Source organism: Dipodomys spectabilis, unplaced genomic scaffold (assembly GCF_019054845.1).
Source record: "Dipodomys spectabilis isolate Male_0828 unplaced genomic scaffold, ASM1905484v1 ptg000002l, whole genome shotgun sequence".
NCBI classification, from domain to species: Eukaryota; Metazoa; Chordata; class Mammalia; order Rodentia; family Heteromyidae; genus Dipodomys; species Dipodomys spectabilis.
Genome location: NW_024870679.1, coordinates 101,906 through 128,638, shown reverse-complemented (window position 1 = coordinate 128,638; position 26,733 = coordinate 101,906). Strand labels below are relative to the sequence as shown.

At 37.0% G+C, this 26,733-nt stretch overlaps 1 protein-coding gene across 1 annotated transcript; it reads right to left on the bottom strand.

Annotated features, from left to right (window-relative positions):
* LOC122108617 (guanylate-binding protein 4-like) lies at positions 1 to 22,360 on the bottom strand. Its single transcript, XM_042680607.1, is given in 14 exon segments — positions 1 to 82; positions 1,619 to 1,796; positions 1,931 to 2,047; positions 3,745 to 3,919; positions 4,221 to 4,414; positions 4,718 to 4,780; positions 4,783 to 4,819; positions 12,617 to 12,829; positions 14,129 to 14,409; positions 15,949 to 16,194; positions 19,020 to 19,216; positions 19,414 to 19,523; positions 21,186 to 21,313; positions 22,169 to 22,360. Coding segments are annotated over 14 exon segments (2,211 nt in total). The 5' UTR covers positions 22,359 to 22,360.
* Positions 22,361 to 26,733: the final 4,373 nt, after the last annotated feature.

Sequence of the window (26,733 nt, the reverse complement as noted above, 5' to 3'; positions counted from 1 at the left end):
TCATGCCTTCTGTAATTCTCTCTCCTCAGCATTCTTCCTTTGCAAACCAATCTCAGGAAGATTCACTGTTCCATTTTCACACCTGAACATTAAGCATTTGACCACATTCACTATCGTTCCCTCTCTGTGTTCACCTACTCACTCTCCCTGACATCTCAGACCGAACAAATTTCAACTTACTAATATTCCTTTTGTGAACTAGCATGTTAATTGTCCTTCACAAATTCTGTGAGAGATATGTATAGTGATTAAAGGGTATATGTGTATATATAATCAGAATTTACATTTTTATCATCTTTATGTGTTTACATGTATATTTATCTTTTAAGCCTAGCATCCACATATAAAAGAAAATATGCCTACTTTTTCCTACTTTGCTTAATATGACATTTTTCCAATCTATTCACTTCTTTACAAATTATGTAATTTTATTCTTCATTATAGCTGAATTGTGCATCACACTTTCTTAATTCATTCACACAATAGCATCACCCTTTCTCTACATCCACATACCATTCAATCACACTTCTTGTACCCAGTCATAGCTGACACAGGATTCTAAGGTTCCCACCATGTGGAAGCTTTAGAATCCTTTGGTATAGTATTATATGATCTTCAAACAGGCATGATATGGCATCTTCTTTCCCTATTTTGATCCCTTTTTATCTCTTTCTCTTGTCTTATTGTTCTGGCTTAGAATTCTTATTATAGTAATTAATGTGGAGAGATGGACACTTTTGTTTCACTCTTGATTTTATAAGAAATAGGCTAAGTTCAAGCCCCATGATCAGCCAAAAAAAGAAAGTGAGAAATAAGTTAATTTGTCCCTATTTACTATAACATTGACTGTTGGTTGTCACATAAAACCTTTATTATGGTAAAGAACGCTCCTATTACTAGTTTCTTCTGAATTTAAATCATTAAAGGATTTCAAATTCTTTCAAAGGCCTTGTTTGCATCAATTACTGATTGTGATTCTTGTCATTAATCAGGTTTATGTTCTGTATTACGTTTATTGATTTATATATGTTGAACCAATCTTGCTTAGCTGGAACCAAGTTGAGCATGGTGTATGATGTTTTGGATGTATTGTTGAATTTGTTTAGCAAGTACTTTATTGGTCTAGAGTTGTCTTTTATTGTCAAGTTCTTTTCTGGCTTTTCAGTGAGTACTTGCCTCAAAGGCTTTCTGGAATACCTGGTGTCTATGTTCTTAAGAGTATCTAGGCATTAAAAATAAATAGTGATCAAGACCAAATGCATGGGATGAAGTGATAGCAGAGGAGATAGCAAAGCATGTGTAGTATCATTTTTACAGTTCCAAGAAAGAATTTCTGATACCATACTTTAAGGATCATGCAAGGAGGATACCCCATCCACTTCAAGAAGGTTTGAAATAGGAGAATATAGAGGAACAATCTCTGGAAAAGACACAATTTAGATATGAAAACTGAGTTACTTAAAGAAGTTGATGTACTGTGTGAAAAATCCTAGAATCCAAAAATAACATATCCAACGGACACAAGTTTAGTTCATCAAAGTACTCAGCAAAACATCTGAGAGGGATCATAAATCTCTGAGTTGGACCTGAAGAGAAGGATTTCTTCTAATTCACTAACTTTATACAAATGGGGTTGGAATTTGAAAACCATTTGTAGTCATCATCCCAGGCTTTATACAGAATACATATGGAAAGAAAGATCAGGATGCAGACCTGTGCTTCTTCGGTGTTAGTGATAGCAACACTGTTCCTGTTGAACTGACTGGCGCCGTTTTCCACAGCATTAATAGTCCATCCTGTAGTGGGATTATTTCAATCCTGAAAATGTTTACTAATTTTTGTTTTCTGTTCTCATCTTTATTTCTTTTTGACTAAGTAATAAGTCAGTATCATACTAAACATATACATGGCAGGAGAACCATACTAATACCTGACTGACAGGTATATCCAAATGTCTGCCAGAAAACATATGCCTTTGTATGTATGTTGGCACAGGGGCAATTTACCACATAATTCTGAAATGGAGCACAGGCTTCTGCATTTAACCCTTTAAAATACAAGTGTACATCACATTACCACTTTCACTAGCAATGAGAAAGTAATTCCTGTTCCTCCAAATCTTTGCCAACCCAGGGTCAAATCAGAACCAAATCTGTTATTCCTGTCTGCTCTATAGTGGGCACTGGCATCTCAGAAATTTGTTTTGTACAGCTCATTTGCAATGAAACTTCAATTCCTTCTTACATATTTGCTCCATTATTTCAAGGTGGATGTTCTTTATAGCACTGATTTTAAAAATTACTATCCTTATTTAATTATCTAATGACATAACTCTGTAGATTTCTTTTTTGAAGCCTCTCCATAGTGTGGTTATTTATACATTCACACACACACACACACACACACACACACACACACACACTCACAAGATAGAGAGATTTTTATATTGGTTGTGGACAAATAAAATTTGAAATTCATTGCATACATGATTCTACAATACCTATACTCCTAGATTTTGTTTTTTACCCCAATGAAAATATTCAGGGGCTGGTGTCATTATGCTATTTATGGGTTGGACTCTACAAGATGGTTGGAGCTTTTGCTCTCTAATTGATCCATCTTTTCATTTTCTAGAATTTCCTTGGTTGTTTTGTTCATACTTTTTCTTTTTATTATTATGTTTAAGTAGTTGTACAAAGGAGCAGTTTCTGAACAAAATATATCTTGATCAATGTCACCCTCTTATTCTTATCCTTTTCTCATCCTCCTTTTTTTACTCCCCCCTTCTCTTATTCTTTTTAATTTTGTGGTTATACATTACATTCTTGACTGCATTCTCCCTCTCTTCTTCTGTTCATTAATCTACCCCATGTCCCCTTCACTCACCACTTTTGAGTACACAATTCTTGGGGTTCATCTTGAATTTTGGTTTTTGCTTCTCGAGGGAATTTTAATATTTGTAATCTGATATATAAATATTAAAATATAGTTCCAGAAAATTTGTGTTACATATTTCTTTGAATCACAGTATATTGGCATATTGATTAAGGAATCATCTACATTTTGATCCTATCAATCTAAAATTAATATTTTAGTAATAATTTAAAGAGTTTTTCTGATTTTTATTCTACAGGACTTCATGTACCTTTTTAGGAGCAACTTTTTACTTAAAAATTTTTATTATCATTAATTTTGATATTTACATAGGCTAGTATTTTCTTTCAGTATGTTTTCTAATCAGCTTATTAGTTACACTAATATGAATGATATTATGTTCAGGTATTGTACAGCAAGCCTTAATATATTCAAGTTACTTTTTTCATTTCTATTGAGATAATTAATAGTATATATATTTTTGTTTTTATTATTTATAAACTCAATTTTTATTGTTGTTATTAAAGAGTTGTTCAAATGTGTCATAGTTCTATAACTCAGGTTATGAGTACAAGAGTTCTTGGGTAATGTTTTCCCTTTCTTCACTTTCTCCCTATTTATTCCTCTGGTCCCTACCCAAAATTACATTGTTCATTTTTAATATAATGTATGTTAAATATAATGACTGCATTTGCTCATCATCCCTCCATTCCTGTGTCCTCTTGTTGTTTTGACCTTTTAAAAAATAGCATGATATCAACTTGAAATTAAGATTCAGACAAAAGAATGGACTTCTTTATTAATTCTTAAAAGAAATTTGTAGTCTATTTCATTGTGTAGGGTATCCATTTTAAAAAAGCACCAACTAACTTAGCATGTGGTTGTGGTGCTGATATGAGAAGCACATCTCCCAGCCATCTAATACGTTTTGAAACCGTAGCTTCATTTTCTTGGTTGTTTTAATATTCTTTCTCAGTTGATGTATTTCTGTACCAATAACTTCATATTTATTTTTAAATCCTTCTTTAAGCATTTCTTCTTGAATCTACAAAATGAAAAAGTAAACCCTGAAATTAAAACTTCCTGAATATCAAGAGTTTTCCCTTAACAACCCTTGTAGCTAAGGATGTCCCTGTCTCTCTCTCTCTGTCTCTGTCTCTCTTTACCCACACTCCAGGACCACAGTGTTCTTTGACACATTTGTCTAATATTTCCTACTGATTCATGGGTAGTAAGAACATATGTGCTCCTAGCTCCCTGCAATTCTCTCAGGAAGGTGGGAGGAGCTGGCAAAGGCAAGCTCACAAGTATCCTTGTGATATATCTCAGGCCCCATCCAGACTCAACTTCAGCTTGTGTTCCAGCTTCTTTTCCTGATCTCTGATCAGATTCTCTCTTTCCCTTTCCATCTTCTCCTGTAGTTGGGCCATATTTTCCTTGTAGCTTTTCTCTTGGGGCTCCATTTTTTGCTGCTGCTTCTTCTGTTCCTGTCTTAGCACCTCCAGCTCTTTCTCAGCTGCTTCCTTTGCAGCCCGCTGAGCTATTCCACATTGGTTTTAGAGAAGAAAACAACAAGAATCAAGCCTTAACCCTAAGCCACTGGGATCAGAACCCAAAGTGTCTCTGAATTTTTCCAACAATCAAACTCAGGCACATGTGAGAATGACATGGAAATGTGTTGCCACACTGGCTATGACTAGAACTGACCTCTTATTTTTCAGATTTAGCATCTTGTACATTCCAGTGTAGAACAGGAAGCCCCTTTCATAAAGATCCTCATGTCCATCAGTTAAGGTTTTCAGGAACCAACCCCCTCTTCTGAAAGTGTTACCTTCCCCAGTACCTGCTATGGCCTTCATTCCATCAGTAAGAGCTTTGTCTGAGTGTAGGATCGATTTTTCTATAGCATCCTGGTACTGAGGAAGATCTGGAGAACCTCATTTGCCTAGGAGACCAATAAACATGTGGAATATGTCAAACAACAAAAGTTTATTCTTTTGTTGCAGAAATTATTTCTCTCTAAATCCTGTAAAGTTTCAATTGTCTTCAAGATTCCTCTGTGTCTGTTCCTTCTGGAACCATAATAGCAATGCCAATCTCTCTTGTAGTGCTTAGAAACATTTTATACCAGCCTCTGCCCTAGCACTCCAGCCTTTTTTTCATTTATTGTGGGGTTTGAACTAACAGCCTGGCTGTAGTTCCTGATCTTTGTGCTCAAAACTCGCACTCTACCATTTTGAACCACAGTGCTACTTCTAGTCTTCTGGTGGTTAATTGGAGATAACAGTAACACATATTTTTTTGGTGGCTATCCTCAGATCTCAGCCTGCTGAGATTATGCATATATATATATATATACATACACATATATATGTGTGTTTGTATGTATGTATGTGTGTGTACTTGCTAGGATTATAGGCATGAGACACCAGCACCCAATTCAAGTCTTTTTTTTCTTTTGCAACAGAGAAATCCATTGCTATTCCAGGATATCAATGAGATTTATATGTACCTACAGTGTATACTCTTTATCTGGACACTGGTGGCTCATGATTACAAATCATAACTAGTCAGATACTGAGATACAGGACATCCTCATTTGCAACAAGCCCAGACAGAAAAATCCATGAGTCACTTTCTCCAAAATAACCAGCAGAGAGCCAAACTAAAAGCGTGGGTCCAATGACAGCACACTACCTCAGCAAGTAGGAATCCCTAGGTTCAAAACCCAGTACCACAAAATTAAAAATATATCCCTACATTCTATTCTTCTACCAAGATACCTGTATTTTTTAATTTAAAATACAAGGAATCCTTGCAGTAGAGTGATAGTCGTGGAGGCATGAGGCCCTGGATCTGATTCCTCAGCATCACAAAAGCAAAAAGGGTCAGAAGTGGTGCTGTGGCTCAAATGGTAGGGTGCCAGCCTTGAGCTGAAGAGCTGAGGGACAGCACCCAAACCTAGAGTTCAAGCCCACAACCAGTCCAAAACAAACAAAAACACATCAGGAGCCCATAGCAGACTCCAGTATTTGGGAGAGTGCATCCAGAGCATCTGATCTTCCCCAGAGCACCCGTAGGAGCAAACACAAGCAGTCTAGGCTGCTCAACCTTTTCAAAGGCGGGAATGGCCAGCAATCTACAGCAGAGAGCTGAGAATCCTAAGTAGGTCAGAATAGCAGCTGGAAATAGGCTCCCAACAGATCAGGCACAGATTCTACCAATACAGAATCAGCAACCAAGCAAAGACAGACACACCAAAACAAAATTGAAGAGCAGTCTCCTGAACCCTGATGCGAAAATCACAGAGAAAAATCACAAGGTTTACCACCACCCAGGACAGCAAGCTCACCTCAAAAGCCAGCAGCCACGCAGGGGAGAGCCCCAGTGGGAGCAAAGCAGGAATGGAGGACAAAAGCTACATCCAAGGGTTGCTGGAGGCAATGACTCAAGAAATAAAGTGAGAAATTGATCAGAAATTGAAAGAGCACAAGGATGAACTATCAAAAGAGATACAGGATATCAAACAAAAGTTGGATGCAAAAATAGAAGCTGCACAAACCTCAGTAAGAAGTGAGATAAACGCCAAACTAGAGGTAATACATACTGAGATCAGTACTCTGAGAACCAACATTGAATCCATAAAGGGATCCATTTCCTCCATGCAAACCACAATAGAAGCCACAGTCAACAGAGTGAATGAAATGGAAGGTAGAGTGTCAGATACAGAAGACAGAATACACCACTTGGACCAAAAAGTGACAGATATGGAAAAATCACTCAAATTAAACCAAAGGGAAATTCAAGCGCAAGCAGATAATGCCAAGAAATTTAACCTTCCCATAATCAGAGTGGAGGAGGGTGAGGAATTCCAGAACAAGGGAATGCAACAAATATTTAACAAGATAATCAATGAAAATTTTCCCCACCTCAAAAAGGACCATCTTAACTACACTACGGAAGTGTACAGAACACCCAACAAGCAAGATCCCAGGAGAAACACTTCTAGACACATTATAGTAAAAATGATAGATCTGAATAATAAGGAAACAATCCTGCATGCAGCAAAAATGAAGAAGGAGCTATAATACAACGGGAAAAAAATTAGAATCACTGCAGATCTCTCCACACAAACAATGAATGCAAGAAAAGCCTGGGAAAGCACCATACAAGCCCTGAAAGCCAATAACTGCCAACCCAGAGTGATATATCCGGCAAAGCTAGCATTCACATTCGATGGAGAACTGAAAACTTTTAATAGCAAAGAAATACTAAATGAATACATAAACATTAAGCCAGCATTACAAAGAATTCTAAGAGGGGGGACACAACCTGAAGAAAGCAACCAGGAACTGGCACCTGCCCCAAACAGGCATTACTCAAAGTCTAACTGAGCAAGCACAGGAGGAAAGGAAAGAAGAAAAACTTAGGAAAACGGAGTGGCAGGGACAACAATGCATCTCTCTGTACTTTCTCTTAATATAAATGGGCTGAATTCGCCAATTAAAAGAAAACGAACTGAGGACTGGATCAGAAAACAAGACCCATCCACCTGTTGCCTTCAAGAGACCCACCTCTGAGCCAAACATACAAACAAACTCAGAGTGAAGGGGTGGAAAAGGATCTACCAATCAAATGCCCCCAGTAAGAAAGCAGGTGTAGCTATCCTGATATCTGACAAAATAAACTTTTCATTAAAATCAGTACAGAAAGACAAGGATGGACACTACATATTAATACAGGGAACAATCCATGAGGAGGATATAACCATCATCAACTTATATGCCCCAAATATTGGTGCACCCAGATATGTTAAACAAATGCTCTCAAACTTACAGAATAAAATAGATCTCAATATGATAATACTAGGAGACTTTAACACACCACTCTCACCAAAGGACACATCTACCATCCAGAGGACTGGCAAAGAAGCTACCGAATTAAGTGAGGCCATACTTCAAGCGGAATTAACTGACATCTACCGAGTATTTCACCCTAAAACAACACAGTACACATTCTTCTCAGCAGCTCAGGGAACTTTCTCCAAAATAGACCATATCATAGTTCATGCAAGGAACTTAAAAAAATACAAAGGGATCGACATAATCCCCTGTATCCTATCTGACCACAGTGGAATCAAGGTAGCTCTCAGTAACAAAGCATACTGCAGAAATTTCTCTAATACATGGAAATTGAACAGCACACTCCTTAACAATGCCTGGGTAACGGAAGAGATCAGAGAAGAAATAAAGCATTTCCTACAACTCAATGAAAATGAAAACACCTCACAAAGAAACTTGTGGGACACAGCAAAAGTAGTCCTGAGGGGCAAATTTATTGCCCTTAGTGCCCACATCAAGAGAATGGAGACAGACCAAGTAAATAATCTCATGTTGCAATTAAAACAGCTAGAAAAACAAGAAAAAATGGGAGCTAAAGTTGCTAGACGAAGCCAGATAACCAAATTAAGAGCAGAGATTAACCAATTAGAAAATCAGAAAAGCATAACCAAAATAAACAAAAAAAAAAAGCTGGTTCTTTGAAAAAATAAACAAAATTGATGGCCCATTGGCTAGATTAATTAAAAAAAGAAGAGAGGAAACCCATATTAATAGGATTAGGGATGCAACAGGAAACATCACAATACCTACCCAAGATATCCAAACAATTCTAACAGACTACTTTCAAAAGCTATACTCTGTAAAGGAAGAAAATCTGGCAGAAATGTATGCATTTTTAGAGAAATACAAGTTGCCAAAACTGAGCAAAGAAGTTAACCAATTAAATAAGCCAATATCCTATAACGAGATACAGGAAGCTATCAAAAGTCTTCCAACAAAAAAAAAGCCTAGGACCAGATGGATTCACAGCAGAATTCTATAAGACCTTTAAACAAGAACTAAAACCCATACTCCTCAAACTCTTCAGAGAAACAGAGAAGGAAGGAGCTATCCCAAACTCATTCTACGAAGCCAATATCACACTCATCTCCAAACCAGGCAAAGACCCAACCAAAAAGGAGAAGTACAGGCCAATTTCCTTGATGAACACACATGCAAAGATCCTTAACAAGATTCTAGCTAACAGAATCCAGAAACACATAAAAAAAATTATACACTATGACCAGGTAGGCTTCATCCCAGAGACACAGGGATGGTTTAACATACCTAAGTCAATAAATGTAATCCAACATATCAACAGAGCCAAGGTCAAGAAACACATGATTATTGCCACAGATGCAGAAAAGGCCTTTGATAAAATTCAACATTTATTCATGCTAAAAGCTCTGGAGAAAATAGGAATAGAAGGAACATTTCTAAAAACAATAAAAGCCATTTATGACAGACCAATAGCTAATATTATACTTAATGGGGAAAAGCTACAACCAATTCTCCTAAAATCAGGAACAAGGCAAGGATGCCCACTGTCTCCCCTCCTCTTCAATATAATCCTGGAAACCTTAGCCAGGGCAATAAGGCAAGAAAAAGACATTAAAGGGATCTGCATAGTGAAAGAAGAAGTTCAACTATCCCTTTTGGAAGACAACATGATACTATACCTTCACGATCCCAAAAACTCCATCCCCAAACTCTTAGAAATCATAAATCACTTCGGCAAATAGCAGGATACAAAATAAACCCACAAAAATCAGTTGCCTTCCTGTACACTGACAATGTACAAGAAGAGAGGGAAATAAAGGGAGCAACCCCATTCACAATAACCTCCCAAAAAATAAAATATTTAGGAATTAACCTAACCAAAGATGTAAAAGAACTATTTAATGAGAACTATAACAAGTTAAAGAAAGAAATTGCAGAAGACACTAGGAAATGGAAAGACCTCCCATGCTCCTGGATAGGCCAACTTAATATAGTAAAGATGGTAATACTTCCAAAACTAATATACAAATTCAATGCAATTCCTATTAAAATCCGAATGACGTACATCACTGAAAAACAGAAAACAGTCCAAAAATTCATATGGAACAACAAAAGACCTAGAATAGCCAAAACAATTCTAGGGGATAAAGACAATGTGGGAGGGCTATCCATGCCGAACTTCAAACTCTACTACAGAGCTATAATAACAAAGACAGCATGGTACTGGCACAAAAACAGATCCGAAGACCAATGGAACAGAATAGAAGATCTGGAAATAAATCCACAGGCCCATAGCCAGCTGATATTCGACAAAGAAGCCAAAGACATACAATGGAAGAAACACAGCCTCTTCAACCACTGGTGCTGGGAAAACTGGGAGGCCACATGCAGAAAACTAAAAGTGGACCCCAGCCCATCACCATGCACCAACATTAACTCAAATTGATTAAAGACCTTAACATTAAACCTGAATCTCTGAAACTACTGCAGGACAGAGTAGGAGAGACACTTGAACTAATAGGCACAGGAAGGAACTTCCTGAACAGAGTCCCAGGGTCACAACAAGAGAGACTCGACAAATGGGACTACCTTAAAATAAAAAGCTTCTGCACAGCTAAATCTATGCAACTAAGCTAGAAAGACAACAAACTAATTGGGAAAAAATATTTACCAGCAATATATCAGACAAGGGGATAACATCCTGTATATACAGGGAACTCAAGAAATTAATCCCTCCCAAACCTAGCAAACCAATTACTAAATGGGCAAGGGAATTAAAGAAGGACTTCTCAAATGAAGAAATAAAAATGGCAAAGAAACACATGAGGAAATGTTCATCATCCCTGGTGGTGAAGGAAATGCAAATAAAGACAACCCTGAGATACCACCTTACCCCAGTCAGAATGTCCTACATCCACAAATCAGCCAACGACAAATGCTGGAGGGGATGTGGAGAAAGAGGAACCCTATTACACTGCTGGTGGGAATGTACACTTATACAACCACTTTGGAAAGCAGTCTGGAGGGTCCTTAGAAAGCTAAAGATTGACCTCCCTTATGACCCAGTCATACCACTTCTAGGCATCTACCCTGAACAACAGGAACCAATATACAAGGACACGTGAACCTCCATGTTTATTGCAGCACTGTTCACAATAGCTAGGGTATGGAAACAACCCAGATGCCCCACCACAGATGAATGGATCCAAAAATTGTGGTATCTATACACAATGGAATATTATGCAGCCATTAGAAATGACAAAATAATGGCATTTGCAGGGAAATGGATGGAGCTAGAAGGAATCATGTTGAGCGAGGTAAGCCAAGAACGAAGAGACAAATGGTACATGGTCTTCCTGATAAGTGGATGCTAAATCCAAAATGTTAGGAGATATGACAAAACTAACAGGACTTAAGAAACAAAGAACTCCCCCTCATCTGGTTGAACCACTACTAAATATCCCCATGCTGCTGATCACATATATGGTATATAACATGTGAACATCGTTATATGTTACAGACTGTGATAGACAATTTGTTCCAGGAAAGTTAGAATGAACTTGTGACTTTAAATGAGCATCCTTATTCCACAATACTGTGAAATTCGGGAAATTATGTAATCACTTAATCACAATTAAAAAAAAAGAACCTCATGGAAGGGAGGAAGGGAGGGGATTGTAGGGGGAAACAATGGAGGGGGTAACAATGTTCAAGAGGAAGTGTACTCATTACCTCACTCATTACCTCACTGTATAGTATCTTTACAATAAAAAAAAATACAAGGAATCCTCTGATAATTCATCTTGATCTTCATTCTACTCTTGGAGAAATCTTTCCTGAGCTAACTCCAGAGTTCTGTATGGCTATCCTATGAACTGCATAGCAGTTTTCCTGAGTACAGGCTCTAGGAATTTACAACTTATTAGGTTCACTCTGCCTCATATTTCTCAACTACAAAACTTGGATAACAGTAGCAATTTATAGATATTTCTGAAATTTAAATTATAGTTGTCCAAGTAGCCTTGAGTATTTATGATACAAAATAGGGTGTCGAAATTGAGACATAGTGGTGCATACTTCTAATCATAGCATTGTGGAAGCTGAAGTGGAAATGATATGAGTTGGAACCAGCCTTAAGCTACATGAAACACCTTGTGTTAAATTAAACAAAAGAAAAAACCCAAAATGAAAAATAAAATATGATTTTGAATATGTGTGAGCATTATTAACACTAATATTGCTACCATATTAATCCCACCATTATTTTTTTATTCTGTGTTCATGCCAGCATGACATACCTTATCTTGTTAAATTCAATTTACTATTTGTATCTGTGGCAAGACTATGTTTCTTGTGAATAGAACAAAGGGTATATTTAATTTTTAAATCTCATCAACTTAATTAAGAAACACTTGCACAATTTGATCTATGAAAAAATCCTACTCTATCTGGAAGTTTCTGGAAGTATATGGAAGAATATTTAATTGTGGATATAGAAGGAAAAATGCAGATTTTTCTTCTCACAAATGATTCTGTGCTCTTTAATAATGAGATTCCCATGCAGGTGCTGATGGCTCATGTGTGTAATCCTACGTACTCAGGTGGCTGAACTCTGAGGATCACGGTTCAAAGTCAGCCAGGGCAGAGAAGTCCATGAGACCCTTACCTCCAAACACCCACTAAAAAACTCGAAGTGGCACTGTGGCTCAAGCGGTAGAGCACTTGCCTTGAGGTGAAGAGGGCAGGGACAGAGACCAAACCCAGAGTTCAAGCCCCACAACTAACAAAATATAAATAAATAAACAACTAAATACATAAATGAGATTCTCTGACCTACTGCAATTCATCCCCTTATTCCTCACCTTTACCCCTTTCCTGGGCACTAGCTTGTAGTCCTGTTCAACCTTTTTCTTGACTTCCAAGTAGTAATTATGCCCTCCAGGTATAGAGAATGTGCCATTGGAAATTCTTTCCATTAAAGACTGGGAAATTTTCTTCAGCTCCTTCTGGCAATATTTGCCAGATGCATCTTCATTCTGCAGAATGAAATCTTCTTTCTTTCTCTCTATGGTGTTCTGTTAAGACGATAGGAAGACAGTACAATGAAGGCATTAGAAAGAAATTCTATGGTGAATCTTCATGGAAGAAGTAAAGTGAAGGCCTCGGAGCACATGGAGACAGGGGAAGGAGCCATTACCACTTCTGAGTGCTCTATATAGTTTTTTTTTTTTTTTTGTCGGTCGTGGGGCTTGAACTCTGGGCCTGGGTGTTGTCCCTCAGCTCTTCAACTCAAGGCAAGCGCTCTACCACTTTAGCTACGGCTCCACTTCCGAGCCATTACCACTTCTGAAAACTGTCTGAGTAATATTGGTAAGTCCCTGTACATTCTAAGAGCCAGGCTCATTCTCTGTAAAATGATGGGATTCAGTAGCAGGCCCCACACAATTCTTTCAACAGCCCAGTGATGACCAACAATATAGCCATAAAAGAAACTATATCAAGTGAATGTTTCTAAAAGGAGAGTAAGCTCAGGATGTGTGTTGCAAGGATGAAAAGGAGTGCATTAAAAAAGTTTTCAATATTTCTGAAGTTTCTCATATGTTCATGGTTTGGGAACCATTTGTTAATTCTTGCAATGTGCACATAAGAGTGTTAAGTGCTTTTATCCTGACAGAAAATTGATTGCAGAGTCTGAAGTTGTGACCTCATTTGGGTACCCTGAGCAGAGCACTTGTTGGCTTATCTCACATCCACACACAATACCTATGATAAACAGGACTATATATATATATATATATATATATATATATATATATATATATATATATATATATATGGCAACTGTGTGTTATAAGTACATAATTATATATGATATACAGAACCATATGTCATATTTATACAATGGTATGGGATAAAAATATAAATGCACATTTGATTCTTTTAATGCTGTTCCTGAGGCTTGAACTCAGAGACTGGGCTCTGTTCCGGAGCTTTTTGCTCAAGGCTAGCACCATTTGAGTCACATCTCCACTTCTATACTTTCGCTGTTTAATTGAAGATAAGAGGATAATGGGCTTTCCTACCCAGATTGGCTTTGAACAATGATCTCAGATCTCAGTCTTCTGAGGAGGTAGGATTAATGTATGAGTCACTGGTGCCTGGGTTTTTTACTTGCCAGCCTATTGTAATTTGTTATGCAACAATAAAGATAAATGTCTGGTACCCATCAGCCTGTAGGAATGCTCACACTCATAAAATTCCAGGCTTCTAAAAATACACACAGGAAATGATCAATAGGATTAAAATGATGAGCATAAGCATTGTCTCAAAAGGTTAAGATGTCAGGAAAGACAGATCAGGAGCAGACATTGTACCATTAGATCCTTTTGAAACTCCCTCTTGTCATCCTTGAATGATAACTCCATGAAGACTGCGATGGCTTCTCTCTCACAGGCTGTATGCACATCCAACAGCTCCTGGAGGTCCTCAGTGGGGAGCCTCAATTGCTGAGCCATGTGCTGGCTGTAGTGGTCGGCTGCCTTCTGCACAGCTGCTGAGTTCTCACGCTGGGCCAGGGTAGTCACAGCGTTTTCCAAACATGGCACTGCTCCACTGTTGAGAGCACTGACATAAGTCTCCACCAGAGTCCCCAGTCCTGAATGAGCCCAATAATTTAAGGATAAACGTCAAGCTACACTTTTATTTCATTCTAAAATTAACATTCTGAAAAACATTAAGACTTTAAAAAACTTTCACCCTTTTTTGGTGATATCATGGCTTGAACTCATGGCTTTGAGCTTACTAAGCAAGTGCTAAATGAATAGAATCACACCACCAACACTTTTTGCTTTTTATCCAGTCCTGTGGCTTGAACTCGGGGCCAGGGCGCTGTCCCTGAACTTCTTTGGCTCAAGGCTAGCACTCTGCCTCTTGAGCCACAGCGCTACTTCTGCCTTTTTCTGTTATATTGTATTGAGGAATCAAACCGAGGCTTCATGCATGCTAGGCAAGCACTCTACCACTACACCACATTCCTAGCCCCACTTTTGCTTCTGATATTATTTTAAGGATAGCATCCTTTGTATATACCTGTGCTATCATGAATTGTGAGCCACCTTTTTATGCTTTCTGCATATTTTTGTTAACAGGCACAAGCCAACATGCCTATTTACTGATTGAGGTAGTTTCTTGCTAATTTTTTGCCCTAGATAACTTTAATTTGTTATCTTCCCAATCACTGACTCCTGAGTAGCTGATATGAAATTCCTTAATCCTATTTGACAAAGTCTACTTCTTCTGGCAACACTGCTTTTTCCTATTTTATTTTTTCTTTCAGGCTCTTAATTGACAAATTCTAAATCTTTTTTTGGGGGGGTCCATTCGTGGGGCCTGACCAATGTGCCTGGGCTCTGTCCTTCAGCTCTTCAGCACAAGGCTAGCACTCTACCACTTGAGCCACAGGGCCACTCCCGACTTTTTTCTTTTTGCTTATGTAGTGCTGAGGAATTGAACCCAGGGCCTCTGCATGCATGGCAGGCGCTGTACGACTGAGCCACCTTCCCAGCCCAGACATTATAATTTAAATCACTAATAACCACCTATATGATCAATGTATTCTGTCTAGAGAATTCCATATAAAGTTAAAAACAAGAGCAGATTACACAGACAAAATGAATGAAGTTTACAAATGAAATAAATTGTCTAACTTTTGGGATCCAATTCTAAATATGAATGAAAATCTGCATGTTAATTTAAGAACATTATGACAGAACTTAACATCATGTGTGCATGTTGTCCACGTTCTGAGGCCACTTTTGTAGCTAGACTTTAACTGAATTCTGATTTTAAACTCCTAATGACCCTTTAGGAACTTGGCATCTTATATGCTTCATAACTAGTTTAAATTCACAAAACATTTTTCTATGCATACAGAACACTTCCCAAGTGACTTAATCTAAAACACAGGAATTAATCTTTAGCATCAGTCGGCTCTTATATGATCAGTGTAATAATTTCTTAAGATATATTCGATCTCAATAAAGCTGCATGTAGACAAACAATAATTAGAAAAGATGAAATTATATGAAGCATGAACTACTATTTTTCTATAACCTTAACAAATGCAAAAATGTAATCAAAGCATTACTTAAGGGAATTAAGAAGAGAGGTAAATCCAGGAGCAAAGAAGACTCACGTTTCCCAGTGACAATAATTCCCTCTCTCAAGTTCTTGGGTTTTGCATTGGCAAAGATGTAGGAGCAAAAGTTTTTGGATTGCACTTGGAAATCGCAATCCAGCTGGTCTTCTGGCAAGTCTTCAATGTGAATTAAGATTTCCTTTTTTTTTGTAGGTCAATCAAAGACAAAACATTTGCGCTTTGGAAAGAAATGCCTAATGCACTCCCTAGTCAAGTTGGCATTTTGAATTTTTGGATTCATGCCTATAAAAAATAAAAGGAATACAGTGAAAGCAGGGGTTATACCATGGTGGAGGGACATACAAAGGAACAAAGAAATCATCTTATAAATGTGTTAGAAACAATCGCAAGAAAGAAAAAAAATTGAATCCTTATTTTGGGGTTCATTTCATCTAACATCAGCTTGTCTGACAGTTCTGCTTCTCTCAGTCATATACTAGTTATTGGGGGTGGTGTGGGGCTGTGGGGAGAGGGGAAAGGGGAAGGGATGGGAACGGGAAGCAAAGGAGGAGGCAACAATGCTTGATAAGGAATGTACTCAATGCCTTGCTCATGTAATTGTAACCCCCCCGTACTTCCACAATAAATTTTCACAATAAAAAATAAAATATAAGGAAAAGAAAAAAAGACATAATGGATATAACAAACTGTCAGTGAAAAATGAAGTCATATATGAATAATATAGAGTAGCGAGCCCTAATTGTAACAGTTATAAATGAAAGTTGATCTTTAAGAAAAATTAAGATACTTGTCTATAGACAACACACAAATTCAATAACACATTTTGAACATTTACAATAAAAAAGTAAAAGGGAAAAATTTATCATTGGAAGGGTAGCCATCAGGCAAGGGGATGAGTATTTTCATTGCCAGAGATTTTTACTTCACTGTCTTAAAATCTCCTTAAAATGATACTTCATTGCAAACCAACCTTGTGCACAGAGGCAAAAGGAAACAAGTAACTGAAGACTAGACATTTATCAGTCCACAAAAGGAGGAAATTGATTAGTATCCCTAGTTCTGGCAAAACTCTCCTGAGTTAAGAATTTAACTAGTGAGTAGTGAAGCAAAATGGTTAGAAGCAGTTTCCTTATTCTATTGTATCTTTGTCAGAAATGAAATCTAAGACATAAAATAAATTTATACCAGCAAAGGGTAAGATGCTACTGGAAAAATACTAGAAAGGAGATGCATAATATTCAAGTCAAAACAGAAAAGCTGTTATAAATATACAAATACATATATTTGTGCATATGTATACACACTCACAAGTATAAGTACATACCACAAATTGCTTAAAGACTACTTTCACTGAAAATTTTAAAGAATAAAATTAAGTTAGATGTATTATGGATATCTCTTCATTCTCTAAATTACTCTCTTAGGCTTTACAGAGACAATGTGAAAAACTAGAGCAATGATCAATAAGCATTTTGTTTTTTCCCATCCCCTCCTCAAATTAGAGAAGTGTACATACAAGATGCAGAGCACGGACATCAAATACAGTGAGAACAGTGGTTATACTGTGGGGCAAGAACATGCAAAAAAAAATTACATGGTACATTATAAATATGTTAGAAACAATAGCAAGAAAATAAAAACCACATTGTACAAGACACTATGTTGAAAAACAAACTTTACAATTTAGGCGGGGTGGGGAGTGGAGAGGTAGATGAGTGTTGTTGTGGAGGTGGGAGGGAAGGGATGGTAGGGGGAAAAAAAAGGAGAAGGCAACAATGCCTGATAGGAAATGTATTCATTACGTTACTCATGTAACTGTAATTGCTCTATACAGTAATTGTACAATAAAAACGTATGAAAATAAAAAAGAATTGATCAATAAATGTTGAAAGACTGAATAAAATAATATCTAAAAATATTGATATTTTTTTCAAGTGCCTCAAACAGTCCACTTTGATAATATGTACATTTAACAACGGTGAAATATAAAATTCCTTAAGTATAAGGGTGACAAATGAAGAGAGTGGTATTATTGGGAACGTAAATAAAAGATTGACAGCCTTATTTAAAAGAAATATCAGGTCTCTTTCTTAAGTATTCACTGTACAATATTCTTCGATTGAGGAACATCAATGAGCCACATACTAGTAAAATACAAGGTGGTAACCAATTTGATTTAAAATTGACCAATTTTATTACATGTAATTCTATACTAACCCAATTTAAATTTTGTCATATAAAGCACTTATTTTAAAAACTTACTAGGAAGTAGAGCTGTGGCTTAAGTTGTAGAGCACTACGCTTGAGCTGAAGAGCTCAGGGACAATGCCCAGGCCGAGTTCAATCCCCACGACCAACAAAAAACAAACAAACAAACAAAAAACCCAAAATTAATAATTGGACTTTTCAACATTATAGGATGGATTATAATAGGCATAATTTTTCATAATGTTAATGGGCCTTAAATAATTTGGTTCAGTATTTGTGCCCATTCTAGTGATTTTATATTCCACTTGAAAAGTTTCAAGCGATAATGCTTGAACAAGCATAGAAGTGTCTGTGGACTTACTAATTGTTCAGATGAAAAACCAAAACATTTTCTAAAACATATTTTGTGAGTATTATATTTGTATATGGTTCTGTTGATGAACTACTTCACTACAACATGTTATTTCAAATGTTCAGGTACAACATATTAGAAAGAATTGTTGGTTTTTATTTTGAAACTTCAAGTTCTATGACATATCATCTATGAGAATTGTCGAATTCTGTAAAACATTGGCTTACATGTAGTGTTTAATAAAATTGTCTATTGAAATATATTTAACTTTTTTAGATATGAGAATTGTTGTCATAAATGATACTAGAGGACTATAATGTGGAAATTGACATTACATTTTTTAAATGTAATTTTTAAGAGTAAACCATGTAATTTTTTAAAGAGTAGTATTTTTTAAAACTAATTAGTCACCTTTCAAAAATTAGTGTATCATATTGTAGCACAAACCAATCTCAAATAAGCATGCACATCCAATGTGGATTAAAAGGGCTTAGTATATACCATAAACCTACTGAACCTTTCCCCTTCCCGAGCCTCCCTCTGCTACCTTGAATAAGCTTTAAGGCATTCTCTAGATATTCATCCTCTGTGATGGGCTGGTCATCTAACTTCAGCTCCAGAATGAAATCCCTAACAACCCAAACAAAGTCTGGAAAGAAACTCACAAATTCGTCAGAGTTATCCATTTCATCAGACTTCTTAGTGAACTTTGCCTTGATTAGCTCTGTTAGTTCAGTAACATAGCTGTCTTAGCTAAGGAATGAAAAGCACCATACATCATAAACAAGTTTCAGATCTTACCAACAAACCCATTGATAGCATTCCATTTTCTGTAATGTATCCATCCTCAACCAGGAAAACTGAGTCACTTGTAGAAACAGGGTTAGTTGCCATTTTCCTAAACTCAATACAAGATGACTATTCTTTTCCAGGAAGGATACTGCAGCTGCTCCAGGGCTTGCTGGTTGATGGTTCTCATGCTGTTGTAGACAAAGGTGCTGCTGAGTAGAATGGACAAGGCAAAGATCCACGAGTCATTCTTAGGATCACACTAGAAAGCACATGAGAGCAAGGGACAGAGAAGTCTACTTGTTTCATTCTTTCATTTATTGTTCATTTAGGACTACAGTTCAAATAGAGAACACAATGAAGACAAAGTTTATGAAAATATCCTTAGTTTATACTTGCTTTTCATTAATAGTGACATTTCTCAGGCCTTGGTTTCCTTAGAGTGAATGATATTGTCAATGTGCATAAAATAATCTCTACAGCAACTATATGTGATCATATTTAATGTATATAAACAAATGCAACATATATGCATCTATATGCATATATGTATCCAAGATGATCATCTATGCCAATAATACACTAAAATTTTATCGTGTGAGAGAAAATTGACCATTTTAGTAAATAGGGAAAAATGCTTTGCAGCTTCACACATGTGAGTGTCTCACTGGAATAATAGCTGTTGTTTCAATGTGCTTCATTTATTTTAAAAGCTGACAGAATGTGTAAGTAGAGATTAAAAGATCACACACATTGTAAAACCAATAGTAGACAACTGAGAAATATTATAAAGTATAAGTCATACATATGTATCACATAGTCATATTATTTGGCTGAAGCAGTGAGCATGTGCAAAAGGCTGAAAGATAAAGCAGAAATAAGGATGAGATGGACGCTGAAGTACAGAAAAATGGAACTATGTACTACTCAACTCTCACCAAATTACAAAGGAAGTGAGTAATTCTAGACAAAAGCAATTTATACTATGGTATTAGATTCAAAGTACTCTTGGCCTCATAAGTGAGAGTCCATACTCCTAGGAAATAGCATCTGACCTATATAGTTGGGTTATATGTCCACTTTTGGACATCTATAGCACCTGTACTGGTTATACAAAATGTGTGTTGGCTCCTGAACTAGGTCCTTACCTTTTACTGATGGATCTATAGATTGTAGATTAGGGACTTAGAATTGGTATCTTTAGTGAGTATTTACTACATTGTACATATTCTCAGCTGCGGAGAATATTTCACCATAACAAGGACAACAAACTGAAAGAACTCTCAATATCCAAAGATGCAACAAAGCAAAAACAAGGTATAGGGACCATAGTCCAGCTCAGTGGTAAGCATATAACTAGTATGTGTGCAAGGCGCTACTTTGTCCAATAACCAATACCTTCCTGAGAAGCATAAAACAAAGCATAAATAGACTTTCTTTTATGCTGATATGAATGACTAAATAAATGAGCAGCTGACAGTGTAGAGGAAAATTTTTCCTTACGGAAGATCTCCGATAGCACATGTACATGCTCCCTGTATCTGAGGTAGAATTTAATGTCACTACCATTTCACATTAAGATGTCTATACTAGATTAAGGATTTAGCACATTGGTAAAACACTGTCTAGGATGTACAAAAGCCTGATTTTGATGCCCAGGACTAATAAAAGAACAAAGAATGGGTAGACCCAGTGACCAATTCCAAAAAACAAAGTGAGAAAAAGCAGGAAAGTTTTTAAAAAGAATAATAATTCATCAAAATATTAGGGTATATCAGAGTAATGCAAAGAGAAAATTTAGCCTTAGTTCATAACTGGATTTGTAGTTGTAGGAATTGAATTTAACAGTGGAAATTTAATTAAGGTGACATATGGTAAGTTAAGAAATACAACCAAAGGAGAATTCTCCATGATTTTGCTTTACCTTCTCCACATCACCGAGACCTTCAGTGTCCAGAAGGACCAAGGTGAAATTTGGTTTTGTTGGGTGAGTCACACACTACATACAGATGCCTTTTGTTTGAGGCCTCACTGTACTGCCCAGCTGGAAAACTGCAACCAAAGAGAAAAATATTAATATAGGTGTGTTTTACGTTCTGAAAATATCATTCTGTGAGAGTCTGTCTTTCAAAATAATGAGCTAGAAGAGAAGATATAAAATATAATGAAGGGAGCCTTCATAGGCAAAGGATTGATAGAACTAGCAATAGTTTCTCTGGAAATCAAACAATAGCAAATAAAATGACCTTATTTAAGGAAATCACCCACACTGATCAAGATGCACTGCAATCATGAACTGCTGTGTTGAATGATAACGTCTTTGTGCAAAGACTTGAAGATAATAAAATTTAAAAATAAGTAAAAATCACAAACATCACCATGCGTTTAACAAAATAAGATATACACATGACAGTATGGGAAACAATTTTTCTACATTATTTATATGGTTTATAGGCCTTATAAAGTTAGTAAAAACTATGAAGCATCATTTTTTTCTAGAAAGTGCAATTCTTACTGCTTTCCTTATATCTCACAATCTTCCTTTATTTCACTTTCATAAACAAAGCATACTGGGTGACATCTGCATTGATTCTATAGTCCTAATGAAATTATGTCAGTGGGAGGAAGGAAATAATCAAAGGAACTGAGAAGGTATGATTGGATTGCACCAGAATACTATTGTTGTAGGTCATTAAACAGAATAAGGAAAATTCCTGTTTTTTACAGGAGTAGGTTGAGATATTATGAGTATGGATTTAAAATGATAAGCTTTCATGTCAATCTTAATAAAGATTGCAAGTTTTTCCCTCAGCAGGAGTCAGATTCTTCTTGCTGGTATAACAAGCAGGATTATCATGCATTATCAATGATCCCAGAAAATGGCTCCTGTCCTAAGAAAACCCTCACCTTGGTTGTGTCTTGCCAGGCGGTTCATCAGGTAGGATTTTCCTGTATGATACTTTCCTACAATGGCCACCACCACCACAGGCTGTGTAATCGCTTCAAGAACCTTGACTGCTTTGGGGTTCACCATCAGCTGCTCTTTCTCATTTTCCACTAGACAAATGGGGGCCATCACAGTGGATCCTGATGCCATGTTAACCTGCACCACCCCCCCAAGAAAAAAGAAGTAGAAGAAAGAATGAAAGATTAATAAATAGAATATAGCCCTAGTGGCAACCCCAGGAGCAAGTACAATCTCACTTGTAGAATGTGTGCTAAGTTCTTTTTACAAAATTAATTTATTTTAAATACTTTTTATTATCTTTCAATTGGTATACAGTTGGGTTTCAATTCAACATGTCAGTTTGTGAGGACAATGCATCTTGAGCAACATCATCCTTCCTTCATTCTTCTCCATGTCCGCCAGCCCTCCTCATCCCCTAAATTTTGAACATAACAACTCCTGGCCAAAACAGCTCATTGTCAGAGGTTCCATCTTATCAGTAAGGGAAAGCTAGGCTACCTTTTTTCAAGGACATCTCTTAGATGATTCATCATTGCATAATAACTCTGCTCACACTCTGTTTGACAAAATTCTCTCTTCACTCACAAAGAAGGCTAAAAACATTTAGTCTTTCTAGTAGCCTGCTATTTGTCTACATGGATACAAGTGTTTTATTACATTGGAAAAAAAGAAAAGAAATTGGAAGATAAAGATGTTCTCAGAGAAATCCTGAGGATCTCAAAAATCTTATAATATGCTGGTATAATTAGAGAGCATACCACTATGGTAGCATAAGAATAGAAATACCATGATAGTTACAAGAACAAGATACTGGTAGAATAAAAAAAACATGAACTAAGATAGAATATAAAATGTGTCAAGATAATTCTAAGAAAATGATGCTCATTCTAATAAAATGATGCAAATTTGAGTACCAGTATTTCAGACAATAAAGGATTTTATGCAGTGTATCACACACATTACTACCTCTTCTCATTAGAAATTCTATAGTTGGTTGTGAAGCACTTAAATACTACATAATATTTGTGGGATATGTCAACTCATGCCTATTATATGAACTTTAGTATGTACCAGGGTGAGAAGAGTGAAATTGTAAATTGTAAATTGTAAATGAGTAAAGTACTGGCTTTTTGTAGAATCAGTTCCATGGCTCCCAGCCAAGAGTCAGTTTGAATATGAAGAGACAAGGATCCTTGGGAATAAGGAAAGAGGCTTCCTGTGAGGAGGAAGAGTAGGCAGGAGAGAAGCAGTGGAAAGATGCTGCATGCAGGACCCATGGAGGATGAATGGGGAAACAGGAATCCAGAGGCAATGGAGATGTCACAGCAAAGATTCAGAAGACAGTCTTCCAGGGGTCAAACCCCAGGGTTCCCATCATTTACTCACTATCAGATCTGGAAGGAGAACCTGCCTCTGTACACCTTCATTATCTTGTCAACAGTATAAATGAAACTAGTACTGCCTGATTCACTACGGTACAGGTTAAGGAAATCAATATTTAAAAAAAATTGCAGCAGGATTGTCCTGTTACCTCAAGAGAACAAATGAGACAGTGAGTTAATAAGTGTCACTGTGTCCTGAAAATTATAAACTACCAAGGAAACTAGGCTAAAGAAGAACATTTCTGTCAGAAAAAAAAAAAAAAACCAAAAACCTGCCCTCCAACTGGCTTCTTCATAGAGTTACTCTGTAAAACTTCCTTTCTTCTGTAGCTGTTAGAGAACACAAAAAAATTGGGTCAACCATGACCTTTCAACTACTGTGCTAGACACAAGAGAAACTCAAGGTTGCTTTTCTTCAGATTGACTTTTAAGAAAGCACTGGAAAGCTGTGCGCTGGTGGCTGGCTAATGCCTATAATTCTAGCTACTCAGGAGGCTGAGATCTGAGGATCATAGTTCAAGCCTGGGCAGGAAAGTCTGTGAGATTCTTACATCCAATTAACCCCCAGGAAGTGATTCTATGGCTCAGAATGGGAATTAGCCTTGAGCGAAAGAGCTCAGACAGTTCCTGAGTTCAATCCCATCACAAAAATTAAAAAAAAAGCAGTGGGAAAAGAAAGATAAAATTGTAAATTTTTGTTCCTTTCCTGGTCTTCACCTTTTTTCCTGCCTTTCTTCCTTTATTCTTTCTTGTTCTTTCTCTCTTTCCTTCTTTCCTTTCTTCCTTACTTCTTTCTTTTTCTTTTTTCCTTCTTTCCTTCTTTCTGCTTTTTTTCTTTTGTTCTTTCTTCCTTGCTCTCTTTCTCCTTCCCTTTCTTTTTCTCCCCCCTCCTTCCACTCTTTCATTTACTTTCTCTCTTCTCTCCTTCCCTTTCTATCTTTTTTTCTATTCCCTTCTCTCTCTTCTTTCTTCTTGTTTTTCTCCCCATGCTCCTCTTCTTCCTCTGTCTTTTCCCTATCTTTCCCCTGACTTCCTCTCTCTCCCTCTCCCCTTTTCATCATTCTCTCTCTGCCACTTCACTTTTCTCCCTATCTCTGCCTGTCCTTCCCCTTCTCACCTCCCCTACTCTTTCTCCCCCTCTTTTTCTCTCCTTCTTTCTCCTTCTCCTCCATGTCCAATTGCAGTGCAGGACAAAGATGGTGAGCATAGATGCTTTCAAAGCAGAACAGTTTCCTGGAAATAGGAGTAATATCCAGAAATCAGCTGCGTTCCTTCTCACTAAGAATAGCCACTGTGTACATCAAGAAACAAAACACCATTCCAAGGACAGTTGAAATCTTTTGTGAATTTTACTGACACAAGAATGAGATTTCTACCTACTAAAGAAGTTTTCCCAAGTCAATATATTTATTGTCTAAAGGTAAATATGGAGATATTCATTAAGAGTGAATTAATTGTAGTGTGATTTTAGTGATGAAAAAATGTTTTCAAATCCACAATGATTAAACCATAGAGATATATACTATAAAATTTTGCAATATTGCTAGCTCATTGAAGGAATTAATTATTGTTTTTATTTCACTGGTTTTGCATCTTATAACTATTTTCTATGAAGTGGTTTATAGTCATAGAAATAAACCTTCCTTCATTTTCATAAGGCAATGATTAGCTGCGTGGTGATGTCCCATGATGAATATATCCTAAGTACTCAGGAGGATGAGATCTAAGGATCATGGTTCAAAGCTGGCACAGCCAGAAAAGTCCCTATGAGACTCTTATCCCCAATTAATGACTCAAAAACTGGAAGTGGCCCTGTGGCTCAATTGGTAGAGTGCTAGCCTTCAGTACAACTCAGAGACAGTGCCCTACGCTGAGTTCAAGTCCCAAAAATGACCCAAAAAAGAGTAATGATTGATTTCAGGAAGCAATTTCTTGGTAACTTTTATGTATTGAAAAATACTTTGTATGAACGTGTGTGTATATATTTTGAGTGTCAGACTGGGAATCTTCTCTTTCCAGGAAGGCATGTATACCACAAAATCCATGCCTCCAGCCTGATTTCTTTCTTCTTCTTTTTGACTATTTTGATTATCTTTGGACAGTTGTATGAAGGTGCTGCCCTTCACTGAAGCGGTTGAATACATGGCATCTTCATCAATGTCACCCCTTTCAAGACTCTCACCCATGCCTTTCACCTCACCCCTTCCCTCACTCACCTTCAGTTTAGGTCATGTGTTGTATTTGTTGCTACGTAATACAAATGTATGTGTACAATATATCTTGATCTGGGTCATCACTTCAATATCTTCATCCTCCTTCAGCCCACCCCTTCTCTTTCATTTCTCAATTCTATGGATCCTCTGGCCCCCAGAGCCAGCCTGATTAGCGATCCTACTGTTGGGCCACTTTCAGTACCCCCCAAAGACCACCAGAGACCTTAATCCTTGCAAAAGCAAAAGAGTCCTTTATTGCAAGCTGGAGCTGGACCTCCCTGCACACAGTCCCAGCTGGTTAAGCAGGAAGGCCCTGAACTCTGTTTTCTCATAGCTTGTATAATACAAAGTGAGCAAGCAAGGGGTCTTTGTTCTGCTTATCTTAGGTTCTTTGCAACTATTCCTGTTTCCCTTGGGACTGGCTAACTCACACTATGGTTCTCAGCAAGCTCCAGGCTTTTCAAAGACTCAAGGACTACCTTAAGTTTAGAGTCACTCTGTCTGGGAGTCACTCTGTCTGACTCTTCACTATCTAACTGAACACCTACCAGGGACACAGGGATACAGCATATGTCACCATGCCCAGTTTATTGTTGGAGATGGAATTTAATCATGAACTCTTTGCTCAGGTTGAAGGAGCTAGAATCTTTTCTATCAAAATACTTGCTTGACATAAACACTGCCTCCATCTTACAAGAAAATACAGTCCAAGATTTGAACCTCTTGTCAGAGGATTTTTTTATTTTGAATATAATTTTATTGTTTTTATTAAGGCTGTACAGAGCAGTTACCACTTCATAGGTCAGGTAATGAGTACATTTCTTTCTTTCTTTTATACTTTGGACAATATATTCTTCCTCTTAGAAAATGAGAGCTACCAAGTTAGGCACAGTTCATTCATGTCTGTAA